At 43.7% G+C, this 20265-nt stretch overlaps 1 protein-coding gene across 3 annotated transcripts in view; it reads left to right on the plus strand.

Moving 5' to 3' along the window:
* The window catches only part of KLHL29 (kelch like family member 29), a 1034900-nt gene that overhangs the window by 707207 nt on the left and 307428 nt on the right, over positions 1–20265 (plus strand). For all 3 annotated transcript variants that reach the window (XM_073674052.1, XM_073674053.1, XM_073674055.1), the window contains one exon: positions 2554–3102. In XM_073674052.1, coding sequence (XP_073530153.1) covers positions 2554–3102 — 549 coding nt within the window. The remainder of the gene's footprint in view (positions 1–2553; positions 3103–20265) is intronic.

Here is a 20265-nt window from a genome sequence, read left to right on the forward strand (position 1 = left end):
CTAGTTGAGTATAGTATAGTTGAGTACTAGTTTATAATAATATTATAAATTACAAATATAAATTGTATATATAATATAAATACAAATATAGATATACATTATAAATTACTAATGCTACACGATTAACGGGCTTTATTTTTCACTCCATAAAAATAAACCTAATTGATGGAATTGCTATGTAAGCCATTATCCAGTTTGATAACCCTGAACTCATTATAACCCGATAATAACGGTCTCTTTATAAATGAATCTGTTTGCCGCCATATCCTTCTCGCCTTATGCACAGTCTATAGCATTGAATTAGGGAGTTGCTATTCATGCAATTGTCTAATCTTATTTTTAGGTTCTAATCCGATGCTGAAAGCGTCATTAATGTTTCGCCGCTGATTTCTCCGGCACGGAGAGCGATGTACACATCCACTATATAATTATATGCGCTAGTCATTATGGTAATTGGTGCATTATTAATGAGCGCTTCAATGCTGCCAGTAAGCGGAGGCTTTACCCCCCGAAATAGCAGCTGGGTGATTATGAGTGGCATGGCCCGGAGCCTCTGTGCCATCAGTGTGGCGGGGGGCACGGTACGGTGTGTTCCTGGGTGGGATTGTAGGAGATATGAGTTTGTAGGAGACGTCAAGTCTTAGGACATAAATCGGGGGTAATGAGCGGGGAGCAGGGTGCCGTTCACATTACCTACTGCAGGGACCCGGCTTTGTGTCATTGCACTGTCACTGCGCAGACACTTCATCTCGGAGAAAAGTCCCATTCTCATGTTTGCTCCCACAATTTGATTTTTTTTCTAATTAAGGCTCGGCATACTGTCAGACGCAGGCAGAAATCTCCCGGATTACATGTAACACCTACATTCTCCATCCCCCAGGAAGACGGAAAGTTATTGCAGTGAGAGTCACAGCCGAGTTTAGGTTCATGCAAAGAATATTTTCCATATGACAATCAAAAAAAGAAAGAAAAATAGTTGGACTTTTTAGGGCTCATTCACACGTACGATTTTTACACGCACGAGAAAAACATACATTTTTGGATCAGAGTTTGGCCCAAGTGTCATCGTTTTTTTTATTTCGGAAGTGGAGAGAAAGAAAAAAAAGTTTTTCCACCTTCTCCATTCTGATCGTCCATCAAAATTGGACCGAACTTGGATGTCATCGGTCATTGGGTCCGATTTTGTCACTGACCCGTAGACTTGGATTGTCAATTTTGATCCAACGCTCCGATCAAAATCAGATATATCTCCGAGATTTTCCACAGACCGCTCGGTCTGAAGAAAAAAAATCTTACATGTGCACGACCCCATAGATTATAATAGATACTAGTGCTATCTGTGATAAAGAATGGCTAACACTCGTATAAGAAAAACTGACTGTGAATAAGCCCTTATATGGGATCTAAGGGGTAATGTTTCTCCTTGTGGAGAGTGACAAGCCAGGCCTGGCATGTCAGAGTGATAGACTCATAAGCCATGCAGAGTGACAAGCCAGGCCTGGCATGTCAGAGTGAGGAGACTTATACGCCATGCATGGCATATAAGTCTCCTCACTCTGACATGCCAGGCTTGGCTTGTCACTCTCCACAAGGAGAAACATTACCCCTTAGATCCCAGTCCACAGTCTCTCACCTAGCCAAATCAGATCTCATACTTTGCAGTGATGAGGGGCAACACCCTGAAACACTGTCTCTGCAAATTGAGATTCTGGTTTGGCTTTAATCTTAAGTCATATGGCACGGCTCGTTAAAGGGTCGATATTAACTTTTAGGATCACTGCTTCCAATAGGTGGCGCTAGAGTACTAGTCCTCTTCCTCTCTGAAGACACAATTTGCATATTTAATTTCCCAGAGGAGCATGCATAGCTTTTAAGTCTCCTCACTCTAACACGTCAGGCCTGGCTTGTCACTCTCCACACGGAGAAACATTACCCCTTAAACCCCAGTCCAGTGCCTCTCACCTAGCCAAATCAGATTGTATGCTTTGCACTGATGAGGGGCAACACCCCGAAACACAGTGTCTGCAAATTGCGATTCTGGTTTGGCTTTTATCCTAAGTCATGTGACAAGGCTCTTTAAAGGGTTGACATTGATTTTTAGGACACTAGAGTACTAATCCTCTTGCTCTCTGATGAAGCAATTTGCATATTTAAGCCCTTATAGTAATAGCTGATTAAAAAGTTGGGTTAAAACCAATATGGCCACTTCAACAAAGGAGGCACCCAACTTTTTTATAGACTAGAATGCATTATATTAAAGGGAAACTTCACATGAAATCAGCGTCATAATTTCTATTTTTCCACGTTACCTCTAATTTGTTTTTCACACAAAAAAAAAATCTGTTTCTATTAACCATTTTAATTACGGAGATCAATGTTATGTTAATGGAAACAGTCAACAAGCTGGTTACAGTCACCCTCTTCCCAACAGTTTAGGTAACTTGTGCAAAGAACAGCAAATTTTCCCTTCGTAGAAAAAAAAATCAACATTTGTATAAAAATGACGAAATGTAAAATTTACCTCCATCCTTAACCCATTTTACTATTTTGCAGCTACCCCTCCATGGGCAACGACAGTCTCTGCAGGAACCCAGGCGTCTCTTATAGCTCACACCTACGGGATGACCCAGCCGCCTATATACAGCCAAGCAGCCAACGTCCAAGCTCCCATCATAGGCGTCACCCCCACCATCCCTCCTCACGTGGTCCCACAGGTACCACTAATGACAGCTCACTACCAGCTCCAACAGCAGCAGCAGCCCGCTCAACCTCTGAGCAACATGGTGGTGAACCTACAGAGCCAAACCATGTACAGACACAGTCAACCCATAGCGATGTCCTCCTTGACCGGTGTCGGCCAGGTGCCTCATCCCGGCCATACGGCTATAGGCAATGGCCACATGACTTGTCCTATCCTCCCTCCGCCGCCACCTGCTCTACCTTCTGCAGCGCTTCCAAACAGCGTGCCGGCTACGAATGGCCAGACCCCTCCGCAGCTGCCTCACAGCCAGCCTTTGACCGCCGAAAACCCAAATGGTGTTCAGATGTTGCGAACAATTGGAATGGGAAAGTATGAATTCACAGATCCTTGGTATCCTAAAGGTAAGCCGTCATGCCGCTTCTTCTGTTTCCTACCGATTGATCCGATTCTGGTTGAACACTGTGTGATATGCGATTGACACCAAGTTGCAGGCTCAAGCGAAGGTCACGGAAGAAGATCTTTCATCCCTGACGGATGTAAGCTCGGAGTTCTCCATCGCTTTCTTCGTCTGTGGCCTTGCAGAAGTGGTTATGAATTAAATATGAACACACAAAAAAAAAAAAGAGAGAAAAGCAATTCTCCGACGTAAAACAAAACTCGGATCTCGTCTCATTTCCCGGTGACGCCTACTGAGTTTTGCCAGAAAATGGTTGAGTAGAATTTCTGCCGTCTGATTTCTATAGACGGCCTTCTCTCCGGGTGTCGCGCTGAAATGCAACAGTTTTCGGTTGAGGCCTGGTTTTATTTTTGGTTTTCATCTAAAGTAACGCTCGGGTCCCAGAGCTCCGTCCTTTTTTTTTTTTTAATAATGCATGATCTGCAAACGTGCCTTTTCCAGAACAAGCAACGAAACAAGGGCCGGAGGCTCGGCGGGATGCTAGCGAGTTCACAGTCCAAATGCATAAAACAGAAATCTCTTTACATTTCACATGACTCGACAGATTCCCCGAGAATTAAATTTGCTCTAACGAGGGTCTCATCTGCTCTTGATTTATGAACCCTCCCCCCACCACCACTGTCGTCTCGGCGGGCAACGCTATAAGACGACGTTAGATTCTTGGGTTGTATATCAGGTTTTATTTTCACTGCAGGATAGTTCTTGTAAGTAATGCTTATGGTATAACGGCCATCCACCAGGGGATCATATATTTATGGCTGTGAGGGTACAGCTTTACAGTGGGGAACTATGAGCTAAAAAGCTAAATTGATGAGGAAGGGTGGAAATAAAAGAAAAATCCAAAGTCATCACGAGTCCTTGTAAATATAGAGCTGCGATCAATAGGAGTCAAGCACAAAGTGGCGGTAGTTTTTTTTAGACTACTGAATGTGTAAACTCGTTATGACCTAAGGAGAAGAGTCAAGATCACCATGCACATTTGGCTAAAGTCGGCTAAACCCTCTTAGGTAAGTCATAGAATCATCGAATGTTAGAGATTGATGGTACCTCCAGGGTCATCCAGGGTCATCGTGTCCAACCCCCTGCTCAATACAGGATTCACTAAACCATCTCAGACAGATGTCTGTCCAGCCTCTGTTTGAAGACCTCCATTGAAGGGGAACTCACTGATGTGTGTGATGACCTCCCAAATCTCCACCAAGAGACCTTCCGATGGCCAGTCCTTTTGTTCTCCGGATGAGGAGTTTGGCAGCAGCTCAATCTTAGAGAACACGAGAGGCTGAGCGTGCATGGGTATGGGCGAGTCGTGAGACATTGCTGTCAGCCAAACATCCATCTATCAGACAGCTATCTATTGTTTTGGGGGCTTAACCAGTAAATATGGGAGTCCGTAACCATCATCAGTAAGTAATTATCTTTTTTTTAACCAAATGTTGGGATTGTCCTTTTTTAACTGGATGAGGGCCACTAACTTTTTTAGCATACCTTAAGGGGGTATTCCCACTAATATACCAGAGGATGTGCCGAAAATGTCTGATTGATGAGGTCCCATCTTCCCAATCCAAGCCTATTTCCAGAAAGCTTGCACAACTGCCATGGAAATGAATGGAGAGAAGCTTGTAAACGTTCAGCCACCTCTCCATTCTTCATCTGGTGGGAGGAAGATCCTGATCCCCTGTTCTAGTTAGTTTCACTGAATCAAAAAGTGGCATATGTTTTTTTTTTCTATGAGGTAAAGGACCTGGCTTGTTGGGTTCTTTTATAGAAACAGGGGACTCCAAAAAAAGTGAGTAAATCTCCAAGGCACCTCCAAAGGCTCTTATGAGAACAGCACTCCCAGAAAGTTTCTTGTGGTTGCCGCCCTAATCAGATGGCATTCACATACACGTTCAGGGGGCCTAAAATGGGCAAAGGGACTGTGACCTTAAAAAGGGGTAAAATTTTGCATCAAATCAGAGATTTCTTAGATGCCCGTCCTGAACATGTGTACATTCTCGCCCCATGTTTGTGGGCATTATTAACCCTTGAAAATTTCCACCTTATCTCATGAGAAAAGATGGACTAACAAGTACCAGAACCTCCTCTCAAAGGATCGGATCTTAGGAGAAAAACTTCAAAATTGGGGACTACTTTAGTATTTTTGGTCTCATTTCTATAGGTCCAAGCGAACAAATGAGGGTCCATACATCTAAAAACAAACCCACCATCTGTTTACACACGTTTCCACATACACAGAGTCACTTCCTCGGAGCACATAGTATCATGTAGCGGCTCAAATTCAGATAATTTACTCCCATTGATTCCCAGACTCCTTTGTCTATGCTTCCTCTGCTTCTTCTAGGAAAAGGCGTGGGCATTAAAGCATGGTCGGGCTCTCGAGTACAGAATGCCATCACTCGCGTGGTACTCAGACCACTCGTGCCGACTCCCGTCTTTTCTTCTCTCGAGAGCTTGCCTTGCATTATAATAAGATCTTTTTTGAGAAGGGCCGGAGGTTCCATCTCATTAAATCCCTGAGTCTTTCAATTTCATTGTGTGGCTTAACACGCAAGTCTTGGCAAAGTTCATGAGCAATTATTGTATGATGTCCAGCGAGGAAAATGCACTCGGGCCAATCACCGCGGAGTGGAAACAGATATTTTTAGAGTTCATTAGTGCACTTATTTAAATTCCGCATTTGTTTTCTTTAATTACAGATCTACCGGCCCTTCCAAAGGGGAATCATTCTCATTTGCATGTGGAAATGTACTGTGCGTTCTTTATTAACCTTTGCTTCCTACCCTCCAAGAACATGAAAATTTTCTCAAATTTTTCATTTGCAACAGGTCATGTTGTCTTCTCACACGGGTGACGGTTTCATTTAATTCAACATGCGAGCGGGTATACTGTTTAATTATCGTGCCATTGTAAGTGCGGCCGGGATATTGGAATTCATGAGTCGTGAAGCTTTGTTAATTATTTTGTACATCGAGATTTGCAACCCTCTTTGTCATTATATGTGGGATTGGATTGTATTAAGAGCGGAGGTTCTTATTTGTACCATATACACGTATGATACGCTATACGACCACGGTATATTAGTTCCATATTGTTACATCCCCGACCTGGATCTCCTCCAGCGACTTCTGCATCTCCACCAAGTGCTGCCGTATTCATTCGTCACTAGAGATGGAGGAAACCTCAGGAGTCTCCAGCACCGCAGCAGGTGAACTTACCTCCCTACTGTGGCCAATGGGACAGCACCACACCTTACTTAAACTCCCAAAATACTGCGGAGAGTTGCTAGTTATCATTCGGATGTATCCTCTTACTTTTGTGCTGTTACTTATTGTGTTATCCTCACCTTGACCTGTCTTGTGATCCTGAATATATCTCCTCCAGATTTTGACCTCGACTAATGACTCTTTGTATTGACTGACCTCCTGGTACCCGACCCCAGCTTTTCCTTTGCCTGCAATGTTGCTTTCTGATCCTGGTTTTGTCCCTTCTGGTACTGACTCGATTTAGTTTTGCCTATCTTTGCCCCACGCTTCCTCCTTTGGCCAGCTGCTACACCGTAGATACCACCTTGGGGGCACCATTGTAAGTCCAAATCCCTGTATAAGGGTTAAAGGATGATGGATGGGTTTACTCTCAAACCTTATAGATAGTAATTTGGGGGGTGCACCCTGATAACAGATTTCCTTTAATGACAGCACAGTAAACAAAAGACCAAGATGAAGGGGATTTATCAGGCGAGTAATAGATCTTCTATTATTTTATGCCATTTTCCCTCTGTCGCATAATTTTTTCAAATATCAGAAATACTTATAAAGCAAAAAAGCAATATTTTTGGTTACTCTATGGTGGTTTATTTAAGGACTGTTGGCAACGGTATTTTCATACCATAAAATCGTTGTCCAGTGGTATTATTTGGGCAATCTCTATTGGTAGTTTTTATTCGCCATTTGGCTGATACCAGTTGCATTTTTGGGTTATTTATGAAACTGTTATTTGGACAACTTTTGGTAGCATTATATAGGCCTTTTCTATTTAGGTACTGTTTGTTATTATTACATAGCCGTCATCTGGTGGTCTTATTTCGGTAAATATAATATTGTTATTTCGGCACTATATGGCAGTATTATTAATGTACTCCTCTCTAATTTGGCCTTGTACAGTATTAATTATACAGCCACCGTCAACTGTTGTTATTTGAGTATATATAAAATTGCAGGACCTTAGGTATCCATGGTTACTACCACTAGCAACTAGTTAACTATTACTATATCACTGGTCATAACCATGGATACCTAAGGTCCTGCAATGCCCTGCACATGAGGAAAGAGACATAGTGAATCAGAAAAACTGTACTACATTTCTAATTGGAGGTATTTGGTAATATTAATATTACTACACCTACTACATATTGGGATAGGATCTTGGAGATGGGAATACCCCTTTAAAGCAAAAAAACTCCAGTTTCTTGAAACATCTTTTGCTTGAAAAGAGGTCGTGTGCACATAGCCATCTGCTGTTTTATTGGGTCCATAGGAAACTGTGCAGTATTATTTTTGCACCTTTTGGTAGTTTAATTAATCTGCTATCTTTTGTAACTTGTTAGTATATTGTGGCTGTGACAGTTTATCATTTACATGTATTTTGCTTTCCATTCTTAAAAAAAAGGCAAAGGTCGCCGTGTGGTTGTGAAAAGGTCACCGTGTGGCTGTGCAAAGGTCGCTGTGTAGTTGTGCAAAGGTCGCCGTGTGGCTGTAACGGTGGGTAACCCTTTAAGTGGTTTTCTGGTGATTAGCATGTATAAGTGATAGACGGAGGCATCATCGCTCTGTGCCACGAGCAGCGAGGTTGGCGATATAAGGCAGCGACGTGCCGGAGATGGGAACTTTTGCAGCACAGAACATTGTGACAGCGCTGGGATTTCAGCGTGATTTCAAAGCGAAGCCTCCAGACACGGAGACAGCGAGCGCCTCACACACACACACACGTCGCGGAGCGTCGCTGCAGAATATATTTGAGAGCACGTCGCAATAATGAGACTGTCAGTCTGCCTACTCTCTGCTTCAAGGGCGTTAATTATTTGTGAAATAGGCTGCCTCAATCCTGAAGGGAAGAAGAGATCACGGAGTAATGAGTCCAACTCATAAAATACAATAACACAGATTTCCATCCATAGGGAAAAGCAGGAAAATTAGTTTTCCTTCTGTCTCCTCTGTAATATTTACACCATCATAGCGCCATAATAATTAGTCTGTAGGCGACACTCACTTAATTGTATCACTTCTGCATTTTGCTCCGTCCTGTCGCGGACAATGCCGGCGAAACCAGATATAAGTCTGCCAAAATCTTTAACTAGGTCAATTCTCCATTCAGAAGTCCGAAAAAGCGGAGTAGTCATCCCTGTAGTTGCCATATTGAACGACTATCCGAGCTCGTTCACACGTTGCATTTTTCCATACGGAAAAAAAAATCCAGTGTTTTACAGTAACAGCAAAATAAATGAAATTTCTAAAATTTTCAAGTGCTTTTTTTTCGTGTTTTTTTTAATATATATATATAGAAAACTAAACATGCCAATTCTATCATTGCTTTTATTGCAGTTTTTCACTGTTGAGATAAAAAATACACCAAAAATGCATCAAAAACGTGTTAGTTCACATGTGACATTTTTACATATTGGGAAAAAAACAAGCAAAGTGTTTTACAGCAACAGCAAAATGAATGTAAATATTTTGCAACAACAGCAAAATAAATGAGATTTGTAATGAAGCATACCAAATTGTATCATTGTTTTTATTGCAGTTTTTCCCCCTTGAGGTAAAAAAAACGCATTAAAAATGCATAAAAAAATGTGCTGGTTGATGTGGCATTTTTACATATGAGAAAAAAAAAGTGTTTTACAGTAGCAGCAAAATGAACGAAATTTCTAAAATTTCCAAGTGCATTTTTTTTCCATCTGTTTTTTTTTTTTTTAAACAAAGCGTGTCAAGTTGTTGTTATTGCAGTTTTTCACCATTGAGATAAAAAAATGCACTAAAAATGCATCAAAAACCTTATGTAATTTCTGCTAGTTTTCTGGCCATAGTCTGCTGTTTTCATGCAGAAAAAAAAGAAGTGTGAACAGTTTCTGCATTTTTTTTTATTCTTTGATTAAAGTTAGACAATTTTTGCAATAGACTTTTTGTATCAATGCCTTAAAGTTTTCAAGACCTCTGCTTGCTGCCATTGAATAGGAACCTTTCTTGCTAATTTAATGGAATAAGTCAGTCCAGGTCGTGTAATGGAAGGACACGGGCCCTAGGGAAACTATCCGGGCATGGGGCCAGGCCATTTTATGAAATGAAGGGACCCCATGAGGGCCACCTGTATCAGAAAGCGTCTCCCATAGAAGTTAATTCCTTCTGCTGCCCCTGAACCCTAAAATTCTACCCCCATTTATCTCATGCAGAGAGACACTACATAGTATACGAGATGGGGGGATACAGGAGGGTCAAGATGAAAAAACGAGGGCAAACGTCCACAACAGATCATAGTAATCCAGTGATAGAAATCTCATGTGATGGCACCGGGATCTGGGACCTAGAGGAATGATGGCGGCAACAGTGCCAGCAAGGAAAGAGTAAAAGATACAATAATAATATCTGAGATAATCCCGCTCACACTGTAATGTATGGACCAAACATGAGGCTGAAGGATGAATACATGAATATACTGTATGTGTGACCCAACTCCGAGGTGACTTCTAATATTTCTGTACAGACCTATATTATGAGGTTCTGCAGCAGCTGAGATGTATTATGAGGTTCTGCAGCAGCTGAGATATATTATGAGGCTCTGCAGCAGCTGAGGTGTATTATGATGTTCTGCAGCAGCTGAGGTGTATTATGAGGTTCTGCAGCAGCTGAGGTGTATTATGAGGTTCTGTAGCAGCTGAGGTGTATTATGAGGTTTAGCCGCAGCTGAGGTGTATTATGAGGTTCTGCAGCAGCTGAGGTGTATTATGAGGTTCTGCAGCAGCTGAGGTGTATTATGAGGTTCTGCAGCAGCTGAGATGTATGATGAGGTTCTGCAGCAGCTGAGGGGTATTATGATGTTCTGCAGCAGCTGAGATGTATTATGAGGTTCTGCAGCAGCTGAGGTGTATTATGATGTTCTGCAGCAGCTGAGGTGTATTATGAGGTTCTGCAGCAGCTGAGGTGTATTATGAGGTTCTGTAGCAGCTGAGGTGTATTATGAGGTTCTGCAGCAGCTGAGGTGTATCATGAGGTTCTGCAGCAGCTGAGGTGTATTATGAGGTTCTGCAGCAGCTGAGATGTGTAGTATGAGGTTCTGCAGCAGCTGAGGTGTATTATGAGGTTCTGCAGCAGCTGAGATGTATTATGAGGTTCTGCAGCAGCTGAAGTTTATTATGAGGTTCTGCAGCAGCTGAGGTATATTATGAGGTTCTGCAGCAGCTGAGGTGTATTATGAGGTTCTGCAGCAGCTGAGGTGTATTATGATGTTCTGCAGCAGCTGAGGTGTATTATGATATTCTGCAGCAGTTGAGGTGTATTATGAGGTTCTGCAGCAGCTGAGGTGTATTATGAGGTTCTGCAGCAGCTGAGGTGTATTATGAAGTTCTGCAGCAGCTGAGGTGTATTATGATGTTTTGCAGTAGCTGTGGTATATTATGAGGTTGTGCAGCAGCTGAGGTGTATTATGAGGTTCTGCAGCAGCTGAGGTGTATTATGAAGTTCTGCAGCAGCTGAACTGTATTATGAGGTTCTGCAGCAGCTGAGGTGTATTATGAGTTTCTGCAGCAGCTGAGGTGTATTATGAGGTTCTGCAGCAGCTGAGGTGTATGATGATGTTCTGCAGCATCTGAGGTATATTATGATGTTCTGCAGCAGCTGAGGTGTATTATGATATTCTGCAGCAGCTGAGGTGTATTATGAGGTTCTGCAGCAGCTGAGGTGTATTATGAGGTTCTGCAGCAGCTGAGGTATATTATGAGGTTCTGCAGCAGCTGAGGTGTATTATGAGGTTCTACAGCAGCTGAGATGTATTATGATATTCTGCAGCAGCTGAGGTGTATTATGAGGTTCTGCAGCAGCTGAGGTGTATCATGAGGTTCTGCAGCAGCTGAGGGGTATTATGAGGTTTTGCAAGAGCTGAGGTGTATTATGAGGTTTCTTCAGCAGCTGAGGTGTATTATGAGGTTCTGCAGCAGCTGAGGTGTATTATGAGGTTCTGCAGCAGCTGAGGTGTATTATGAGGTTTTGCAGCAGCTGAGGTGTATTATGAGGTTCTGTAGCAGCTGAGGTGTATTATGAGGTTCTGCAGCAGCTGAGGTGTATTATAAGTTTCTGCGGCAGCTGAGCTGTATTATGAGGTTCTGCGGCAGCTGAGGTATATTATGAGGTTCTGCAGTAGCTGAGGTGTATTATGAAGTTCTGCAGCTGCTGAGATGTATTATGAGGTTCTGCAGCAGCTGAGGTGTATTATGAGGTTCTGCAGTAGCTGAGGTGTATTATGAGGTTCTGCAGCAGCTGAGGTGTATTATGAGGTTCTGCAGCAGCTGAGGTGTATTATGAGGTTCTGCAGCAGCTGAGGTATATTATGAGGTTCTGCAGTAGCTGAGGTGTATTATGAAGTTCTGCAGCTGCTGAGATGTATTATGAGGTTCTGCAGCAGCTGAGGTGTATTATAAGTTTCTGCAGCAGCTGAGGTATATTATGAGGTTCTGCAGCAGCTGAGGTGTATTATGAGGTTCTGCAGCAGCTGAGGTGTATTATGAGGTTCTGCAGCAGCTGAGGTGTGTCATGAGGTTCTGCAGCAGCTGAGGTGTATTATGAGGTTCTGCAGCAGCTGAGATGTGTAGTGTGAGGTTCTGCAGCAGCTGAGGTGTATTATGAGGTTCTGCAGCAGCTGAGATGTGTATTATGACGTTCTGCAGCAGCTGAGATGTATTATGAGGTTCTGCAGCTGCTGAAGTTTATTATGAGGTTCTGCAGCAGCTGAGGTATATTATGAGGTTCTGCAGCAGCTGAGGTGTATTATGAGGTTCTGCAGCAGCTGAGATGTATTATGATATTCTGCAGCAGCTGAGGTGTATTATGAGGTTCTGCAGCAGCTGAGGTGTATTATGAGGTTTTGCAGCAGCTGAGGTGTATTATGAGGTTCTGCAGCAGCTGAGGTGTATTATGAGGTTCTGTAGCAGCTGAGGTGTATTATGAGGTTCTGCAGCAGCTGAGGTGTATTATAAGGTTCTGCAGCAGCTGAGGTGTGTATGATGAGGTTCTGCAGCAGCTGAGGTGTATTATGAGGTTCTGCAGCAGCTGAGGTGTATTATGAGGTTCTGCAGCAGCTGAGGTGTATTATGAGGTTCTGCAGTAGCTGAGATGTATTATGAAGTTCTGCAGCTGCTGAGATGTATTATGAGGTTCTGCAGCAGCTGAGGTGTATTATGAGGTTCTGCAGCAGCTGAGGTGTATTATGAGGTTCTGCAGTAGCTGAGGAGTATTATGAGGTTCTGCAGCAGCTGAGGTGTATCATGAGGTTCTGCAGCAGCTGAGGTGTATTATGAGGTTCTGCAGCAGCTGAGGTGTATTATGAGGTTTTGCAGAAGCTGAGGTGTATTATGAGGTTCTGCAGCAGCTGAGGTGTATTACGAGGTTCTGCAGCAGCTGAGGTGTATTATGATGTTCTGCAGCAGCTGAACTGTATTATGAGGTTCTGCAGCAGCTGAAGTGTATTATGAAGTTCTGCAGCAGCTGAGATTTATTATGATATTCTGCAGCAGCTGAGGTGTATTATGAGGTTCTGCAGCAGCTGAGGTGTATTATGAGGTTCTGCAGCAGCTGAGGTGTATTATGATATTCTGCAGCAGCTGAGGTGTATTATGATATTCTTCAGCAGCTGAGGTGTATTATGAGGTTCTGCAGCAGCTGAGTTGTGTATTATAAGGTTCTGCAGCAGCTGAGGTGTATTATGAGGTTCTGCAGCAGCTGAGTTGTGTATTATAAGGTTCTGCAGCAACTGAGGTGTATTACGATATTCTGCAGCAGCTGAGGTGTATTATGAGGTTCTGCAGCAGCTGAGTTGTGTATTATAAGGTTCTGCAGCGTCTGAGGTGTATTATGAGGTTCTGCAGCAGCTGAGGTGTATTATGAGGTTCTGTAGCAGCTGAGGTGTATTATGAGGTTCTGCAGCAGCTGAGGTGTATTATAAGGTTCTGCAGCAGCTGAGGTGTGTATGATGAGGTTCTGCAGCAGCTGAGGTGTATTATGAGGTTCTGCAGCAGCTGAGGTGTATTATGAGGTTCTGCAGCAGCTGAGGTGTATTATGAAGTTCTGCAGCTGCTGAGATGTATTATGAGGTTCTGCAGCAGCTGAGGTGTATTATGAGGTTCTGCAGCAGCTGAGGTGTATTATGAGGTTCTGCAGTAGCTGAGGAGTATTATGAGGTTCTGCAGCAGCTGAGGTGTATCATGAGGTTCTGCAGCAGCTGAGGTGTATTATGAGGTTCTGCAGCAGCTGAGGTGTATTATGAGGTTTTGCAGAAGCTGAGGTGTATTATGAGGTTCTGCAGCAGCTGAGGTGTATTACGAGGTTCTGCAGCAGCTGAGGTGTATTATGATGTTCTGCAGCAGCTGAACTGTATTATGAGGTTCTGCAGCAGCTGAAGTGTATTATGAAGTTCTGCAGCAGCTGAGATTTATTATGATATTCTGCAGCAGCTGAGGTGTATTATGAGGTTCTGCAGCAGCTGAGGTGTATTATGAGGTTCTGCAGCAGCTGAGGTGTATTATGATATTCTGCAGCAGCTGAGGTGTATTATGATATTCTTCAGCAGCTGAGGTGTATTATGAGGTTCTGCAGCAGCTGAGTTGTGTATTATAAGGTTCTGCAGCAGCTGAGGTGTATTATGAGGTTCTGCAGCAGCTGAGTTGTGTATTATAAGGTTCTGCAGCAACTGAGGTGTATTACGATATTCTGCAGCAGCTGAGGTGTATTATGAGGTTCTGCAGCAGCTGAGTTGTGTATTATAAGGTTCTGCAGCGTCTGAGGTGTATTATGAGGTTCTGCAGCAGCTGAGGTGTATTATGAGGTTCTGCAGCAGCTGAGGTGTATTATGATATTCTGCAGCAGCTGAGGTGTATTATGAGGTTCTGCAGCAGCTGAGTTGTGTATTATAAGGTTCTGCAGCAGCTGAAGTATATTATGAGGTTCTGCAGCAGCTGAGGTGTATTATGAGGTTCTGCAGCAGCTGAGTTGTGTATTATAAGGTTCTGCAGCCGCTGAGGTGTATTACGAGGTTCTGCAGCAGCTGAGGTGTATTATGATGTTCTGCAGCAGCTGAACTGTATTATGAGGTTCTGCAGCAGCTGAGGTGTATTATGAGGTTCTGCAGCAGCTGAGATTTATTATGATATTCTGCAGCAGCTGAGGTGTATTATGAGGTTCTGCAGCAGCTGAAGTGTATTATGAGGTTCTGCAGCAGCTGATGTGTATTATGAGGTTCTGCAGCAGCTGATGTGTGTTATGAGGTTCTGCAGCAGCTGAGGTGTATTATGATATTCTGCAGCAGCTGAGGTGTATTATGAGGTTCTGCAGCAGCTGAGGTGTATTATAAGGTTCTGCAGCAGCTGAGGTGTATTATGAGGTTCTGCAGCAGCTGAGTTGTGTATTATAAGGTTCTGCAGCAGCTGAGGTGTATTATGAGGTTCTGCAGCAGCTGAGTTGTGTATTATAAGGTTCTGCAGCAACTGAGGTGTATTACGATATTCTGCAGCAGCTGAGGTGTACTATGAGGTTCTGCAGCAGCTGAGTTGTGTATTATAAGGTTCTGCAGCAGCTGAGGTGTATTATGAGGTTCTGCAGCAGCTGAGTTGTGTATTATGAGGTTCTGCAGCAGCTGAGTTGTGTATTATAAGGTTCTGCAGCGTCTGATGTGTATTATGATATTCTGCAGCAGCTGAGCTGTATTATGATGTTCTGCAGCAGTTGAGGTGTATTATGAAGTTCTGCAGTAGCTGAGGTGTACTATGATGTTCTGCAGCAGCTGAGGTGTATTATGAGGTTCTGCAGCAGCTGAGGTGTATTATGAGGTTCTGCAGCAGCTGAGGTATATTATGAGGTTCTGCAGCAGCTGAGATGTAATATGAGGTTCTGCAGCAGCTGAGTTGTGTATTATAAGGTTCTGCAGCTGCTGAGGTATATTATGAGGTTCTGCAGCAGCTGAGGTGTGTTTCTTTGTAGTCTGTAACCATGGAGACACATGGGCCAGCAGAGGAGCTGTATACACAAAATGATTAAAAATAACATTTACCAAGACGATTTGCTTTAATTTTTTTTAAACGAATAGGAAGAATAGAGTAATGAGCTGTGATGTGAATGTCCCCCCAGGACAGGGTGCCGGCCCCCCGCTGTGGCCGGGGCACTAGTGGGCCATTCTCTGTCAGATCTGTTCCCCGCACAGTTGCATTGTGCTGCACAGGATATTCCCAGGTACTCGCTCCGCCGCCTCTATCTTCCATCTGACAGCTAAAATTGCCTAGAGAATGGAAAAGATTATCTTGTTCTAAATTTCCGAGCGGCTAATCCTTAAGTACTGCAGCGGTGGAAGCTGTTTGTGATACACGGTTCACATGCAATTTGTGTTGTTCCATCCTAAAAAAATTTCTCGGTCCTCAGTTTGTACAAAAATAATGTGTAGATTTTCATATTTAGCTTTCATAATGGCAGAATGGCCGACCCTCCCTCCAAAGAAGAACGTACAGCGTGCGAAGGAAATACATACTGAAAACGCAAATCATCCCTGTATTGTACACCAAGAGCACAAATTACACACGCCAAACTGACACTCACAAACTACCGCTATACTAATACAGTAATTAGCAAACCAGACCTTACAGAGCCACTCCAGACGGAAATCAGAACCACTGCCTTGTAGTATATCTATTACTAGATGAGGGCGGTATTTCATATTTTTTACATACAAAGCAGTATTATAATAGTTCTATTTTTTATATAGGGGGCAGTATTATAGTAGTTATATTCTTGTACATAGGGGCAGTATTATAGTAGTTATATTCTTATACATAGGAGGCAGTATTATAGTAGTTATATTCTTGTACATAGGAGCAGTATTATAGTAGTTATATTCTTGTACATAGGGGGCAGTATTATAGTAGTTATATTCTTATACATAGGAGCAGTATTATAGTAGTTATATTCTTGTACATAGGGGCAGTATTATAGTAGTTATATTCTTATACATAGGAGCAGTATTATAGTAGTTATATTCTTGTACATAGGAGCAGTATTATAGTAGTTATATTCTTGTACATAGGGGGCAGTATTATAGTAGTTATATTCTTGTACATAGGAACAGTATTATAGTAGTTGTATTCTTGTACATAGGTACATAGGAGCAGTATTATAGTAGTTATATTCTTGTACATAGGGGGCAGTATTATAGTAGTTATATTCTTGTACATAGGGGGCAGTATTATAGTACTTATATTCTTGTACATAGGGCGCAGTATTATAGTACTTATATTCTTGTACATAGGGGCAGTTTTATAGTAGGTATATTCCTGTACATAGGGGGCAGTATTATAGTAGTTATATTCTTGTACAGAGGGGCAGTATTATAGTAATTATATTCTTGTACATAGGGGGCAGTATTATAGTAGTTATATTCTTGTACAGAGGGGCAGTATTATAGTACTTATATTCTTGTACATAGAGGGCAGTATTATAGTAGTTACATTCTTGTACATAGGGGACCAAGCAATGTGAACTGAGGTCTAAGATGGTAGGCATGCAAGAAATAGGAGCATGTTCACACTAGCAAAAAGAAGCAAAACCTACAAAAGACAAAAAATATATCTCATACCCTACCATCGTTATATATAAATGTAAAGCAAAGTTGCATAATAAATATAGGGTACTTAGTGAACTATTTTTGATCAAAAAAAGTATACAAGCCGTCCCACCAGCGGCAAGGTGACCCTAAATTGGGACGGTTCTACACTGTCTATATTAAAAACCTTACTGTATATCAAAGTTGAAGTAATGCATATAAAAGGGTAGACAAATAGGACCGGGTCCCAACTCCAGACCACCTAGGCCCGTGGTAAGCTACATATATACTAATCAGCTCAACAAAGAGGATGCCACACCCTTAAATTGCACAGAATGCAAACAAGACATAGGGGGCAGTATTATAGTAGTTATATTCTTGTACATAGGGTGTCACGGGTGTGTCGCCACGAAGATCGTCACGATTACACAGCCTGACTTCTCGCAGCTGACTTTTTGGTGCTTTGTGTTTTCGGCAGTGAGGGAGTTAATTCTCTCTCTCTCTGTGCTAGACGAGGTCCAGCCTCGCCCAGCTGCAATCAATGCTGCTGTAGTGAGTCTCCTTCAAATGCCTGCTGGTCTGTTTGGGAAGTGTCGGTGAAAGCATTTCATACAGACTTACAGAGCGGATCGTGGTATTTGGAGTTTCTGAGATAAGTGTATTTGGAGTGTATTTTCCCTTCCTCGCTTTATCATTTATCTCCTTTCCCGTTCGTGTTCCCTCTGTTGTAGTTGTGTAGTTTTTGTATGCAAGGTGGTTTTGGTTTTTCCCTTGTACTGTCTCGTTCGTCTAAGTACTGTGTGTGGGCATATTATTACTTGTCCTCTTTTGTTGTGATCGGGGTCCTTCTCAGGACTAGATTACTTAGGTGCAGGGATCCTCAGGAGGTAGGGGTTACGCTGGCGGCCTGGACCTCTGTACCTTTAACAGTACCTCCAGGTTGAGGGATTAGTCAGGGCCCCAGCTTAGGGTCAGCTTAGGCCCCCTACCTCCAGTATACAGAGACAGCGTGACATTTTCACCGACCCACTTAGTTTTTCTCCAGCTACCATGGATCCAGTAGCCGGTCTAGCTCGGCAGTTGCAGAGTTTGTCCATGGAGCTGGCGGACGTTAGGTCCAAGGTTTTGCATCCTCTGGAGCAAGCCGGACCAGAACCTAAAGTAGCTCTCCCTGACAGGTTCACTGGGGGGCGGGACAAGTTTTTTGTTTTCCGGGAGGCATGCAAATTGTACTTTCGGCTGCGGCCTCGGTCATCGGGGAGTGAAGAACAAAGGGTGGGAATTGTCATCTCGCTCCTACAAGGGGACCCACAATCTTGGGCGTTCTCTCTTCCCCCGGGCTCCCCGGCTCTCCAGTCAGTGGATAGGTTTTTCGCTGCTCTGGGACTCGTATATGATGACCCAGATCGGATCTCCCTTGCTGAGTCTAAGTTACGTAGGATCCAGCAGGGAGATCGTCCGGCGGAGGAATTCTGTTCGGAGTTCCGTAGGTGGGCCACGGACACCCAGTGGAATGACCCGGCTCTTAGGAGCCAGTTTTGTCAAGGTTTATCCGACAAATTACAGGATGTGTTGGCACAGTATGACTCTCCAGCGTCACTGGAAGCCGCTATGGCCCTGGCTATTCGCGTTGACAGACGGCTTCGGGAGAGGTGCGGGATAACTCGACCCCCTGTGATGACTCCACCTCCTACAAGGTCCCCTCATATGGTGGTTCCCCTGGTCAGTCCAGAGGAGCCTATGCAATTAGGAGGGACATCATTTCGGGGGAGGGGACCGGTGGTGCGCCATAAGACAGGAAGGTGTTTCTTCTGCGGGAGAAAGGGACATTTTATTGGGGGGTGTCCATCCCGTCCCTTGCAGAGTGAATAGTCGTCGGAAAACTGTTGATCCCAGGTTGTGTGGTGGACGGCAATCTGGGAGTAGGTATTTCGTCCCTAGGTTCGTCTCAGTTTCTCGTACCGGCGGAGGTGGTGGTGGGTACGAGAACTGAGAGGATATCTGTTCTTCTGGATAGTGGGGCCGGGGCTAATCTGGTTGATGCTCGGTTTGCCCGGGTTCAAGGTATGCGATTGAGTGAGTTGGCTAAACCCATCCCCATATTCTCGATCGATGCCAGGCCTCTCGGTCAGGGAAGTTTTTTGCAAGCTGTGCATGACGTAAAACTTCAAGTGGGGGCGATACATAAAGAACTGTTGTCTTGCTACGTGTTGGAGGGTCTTCCCACTCCTATAGTGTTGGGCCTTCCTTGGTTAACTAAGCATAACCCGGTTATTAATTGGCAAACCAGAGAGATAAGCCAATGGAGTAAATTCTGTAATAAAAACTGCATGAACACGGTCATCGGTGCGGTTACTCCTTGGGTCTTACCTCCATTTCTGGCGGACTTTGAGGATGTATTCTCGGAGAAAGGGTGTCAGGAACTACCTCCTCATCGCGAGTATGACTGTTCTGTAAAACTGCTCCCTGAGGCCAAGTTACCTAAAGCTAGGTTGTATAACCTTTCTGGTCCTGAGAGGCAGGCCATGAAGGATTATATTTCAGAAAGTCTGGCTAAGGGGCATATTAGACCTTCATCTTCACCGGTGGCTGCGGGGTTCTTCTTTGTTAAGAAGAAAGATGGAGGCCTACGCCCTTGCCTGGATTTCCGTGAACTTAATCGGATTACGGTCCGAGATCCGTATCCACTCCCACTTATTCCCGATCTCTTTAATCAGATCGTGGGCGCCAAATGGTTCTCTAAGTTGGATCTCAGGGGGGCGTACAATCTGATTAGGATGAAGGAGGGGGATGAGTGGAAGACGGCGTTTAACACTCCGGAGGGGCATTATGAGAACCTTGTCATGCCATTCGGTCTGACTAATGCCCCGGCGGTGTTCCAACACTTTGTTAATGACATTTTTCGCCGCCTGGTGGGACAGTTTGTTGTCATATATCTGGATGATATCTTAATTTACTCGCCGGATCTGGTGTCTCATCAGGAGCACGTTAGGCAGGTGTTACAGATCTTGCGGGATAATAAACTGTATGCCAAATGGGAAAAGTGTGTGTTCGCCGTACTGGAACTCCAGTTTTTAGGCTTCCTGGTTTCAGCGTCCGGTTTTCGTATGGACCCTGGGAAAGTGCGGGCAGTTCTTGAGTGGGATCGGCCAGAGAATCTTAAGGCACTACAACGTTTCCTGGGGTTTGCTAATTATTACCGGAAGTTCATTCGTAATTTCTCGTCCATGGTTAAGCCTCTCACAGACATGACTAAAAAGGG

This window comes from Phyllobates terribilis, unplaced genomic scaffold (assembly GCF_046119375.1).
Source record: "Phyllobates terribilis strain yellow unplaced genomic scaffold, ASM4611937v1 Scaffold_3__8_contigs__length_932513732, whole genome shotgun sequence".
Taxonomy (NCBI): domain Eukaryota; kingdom Metazoa; phylum Chordata; class Amphibia; order Anura; family Dendrobatidae; genus Phyllobates; species Phyllobates terribilis.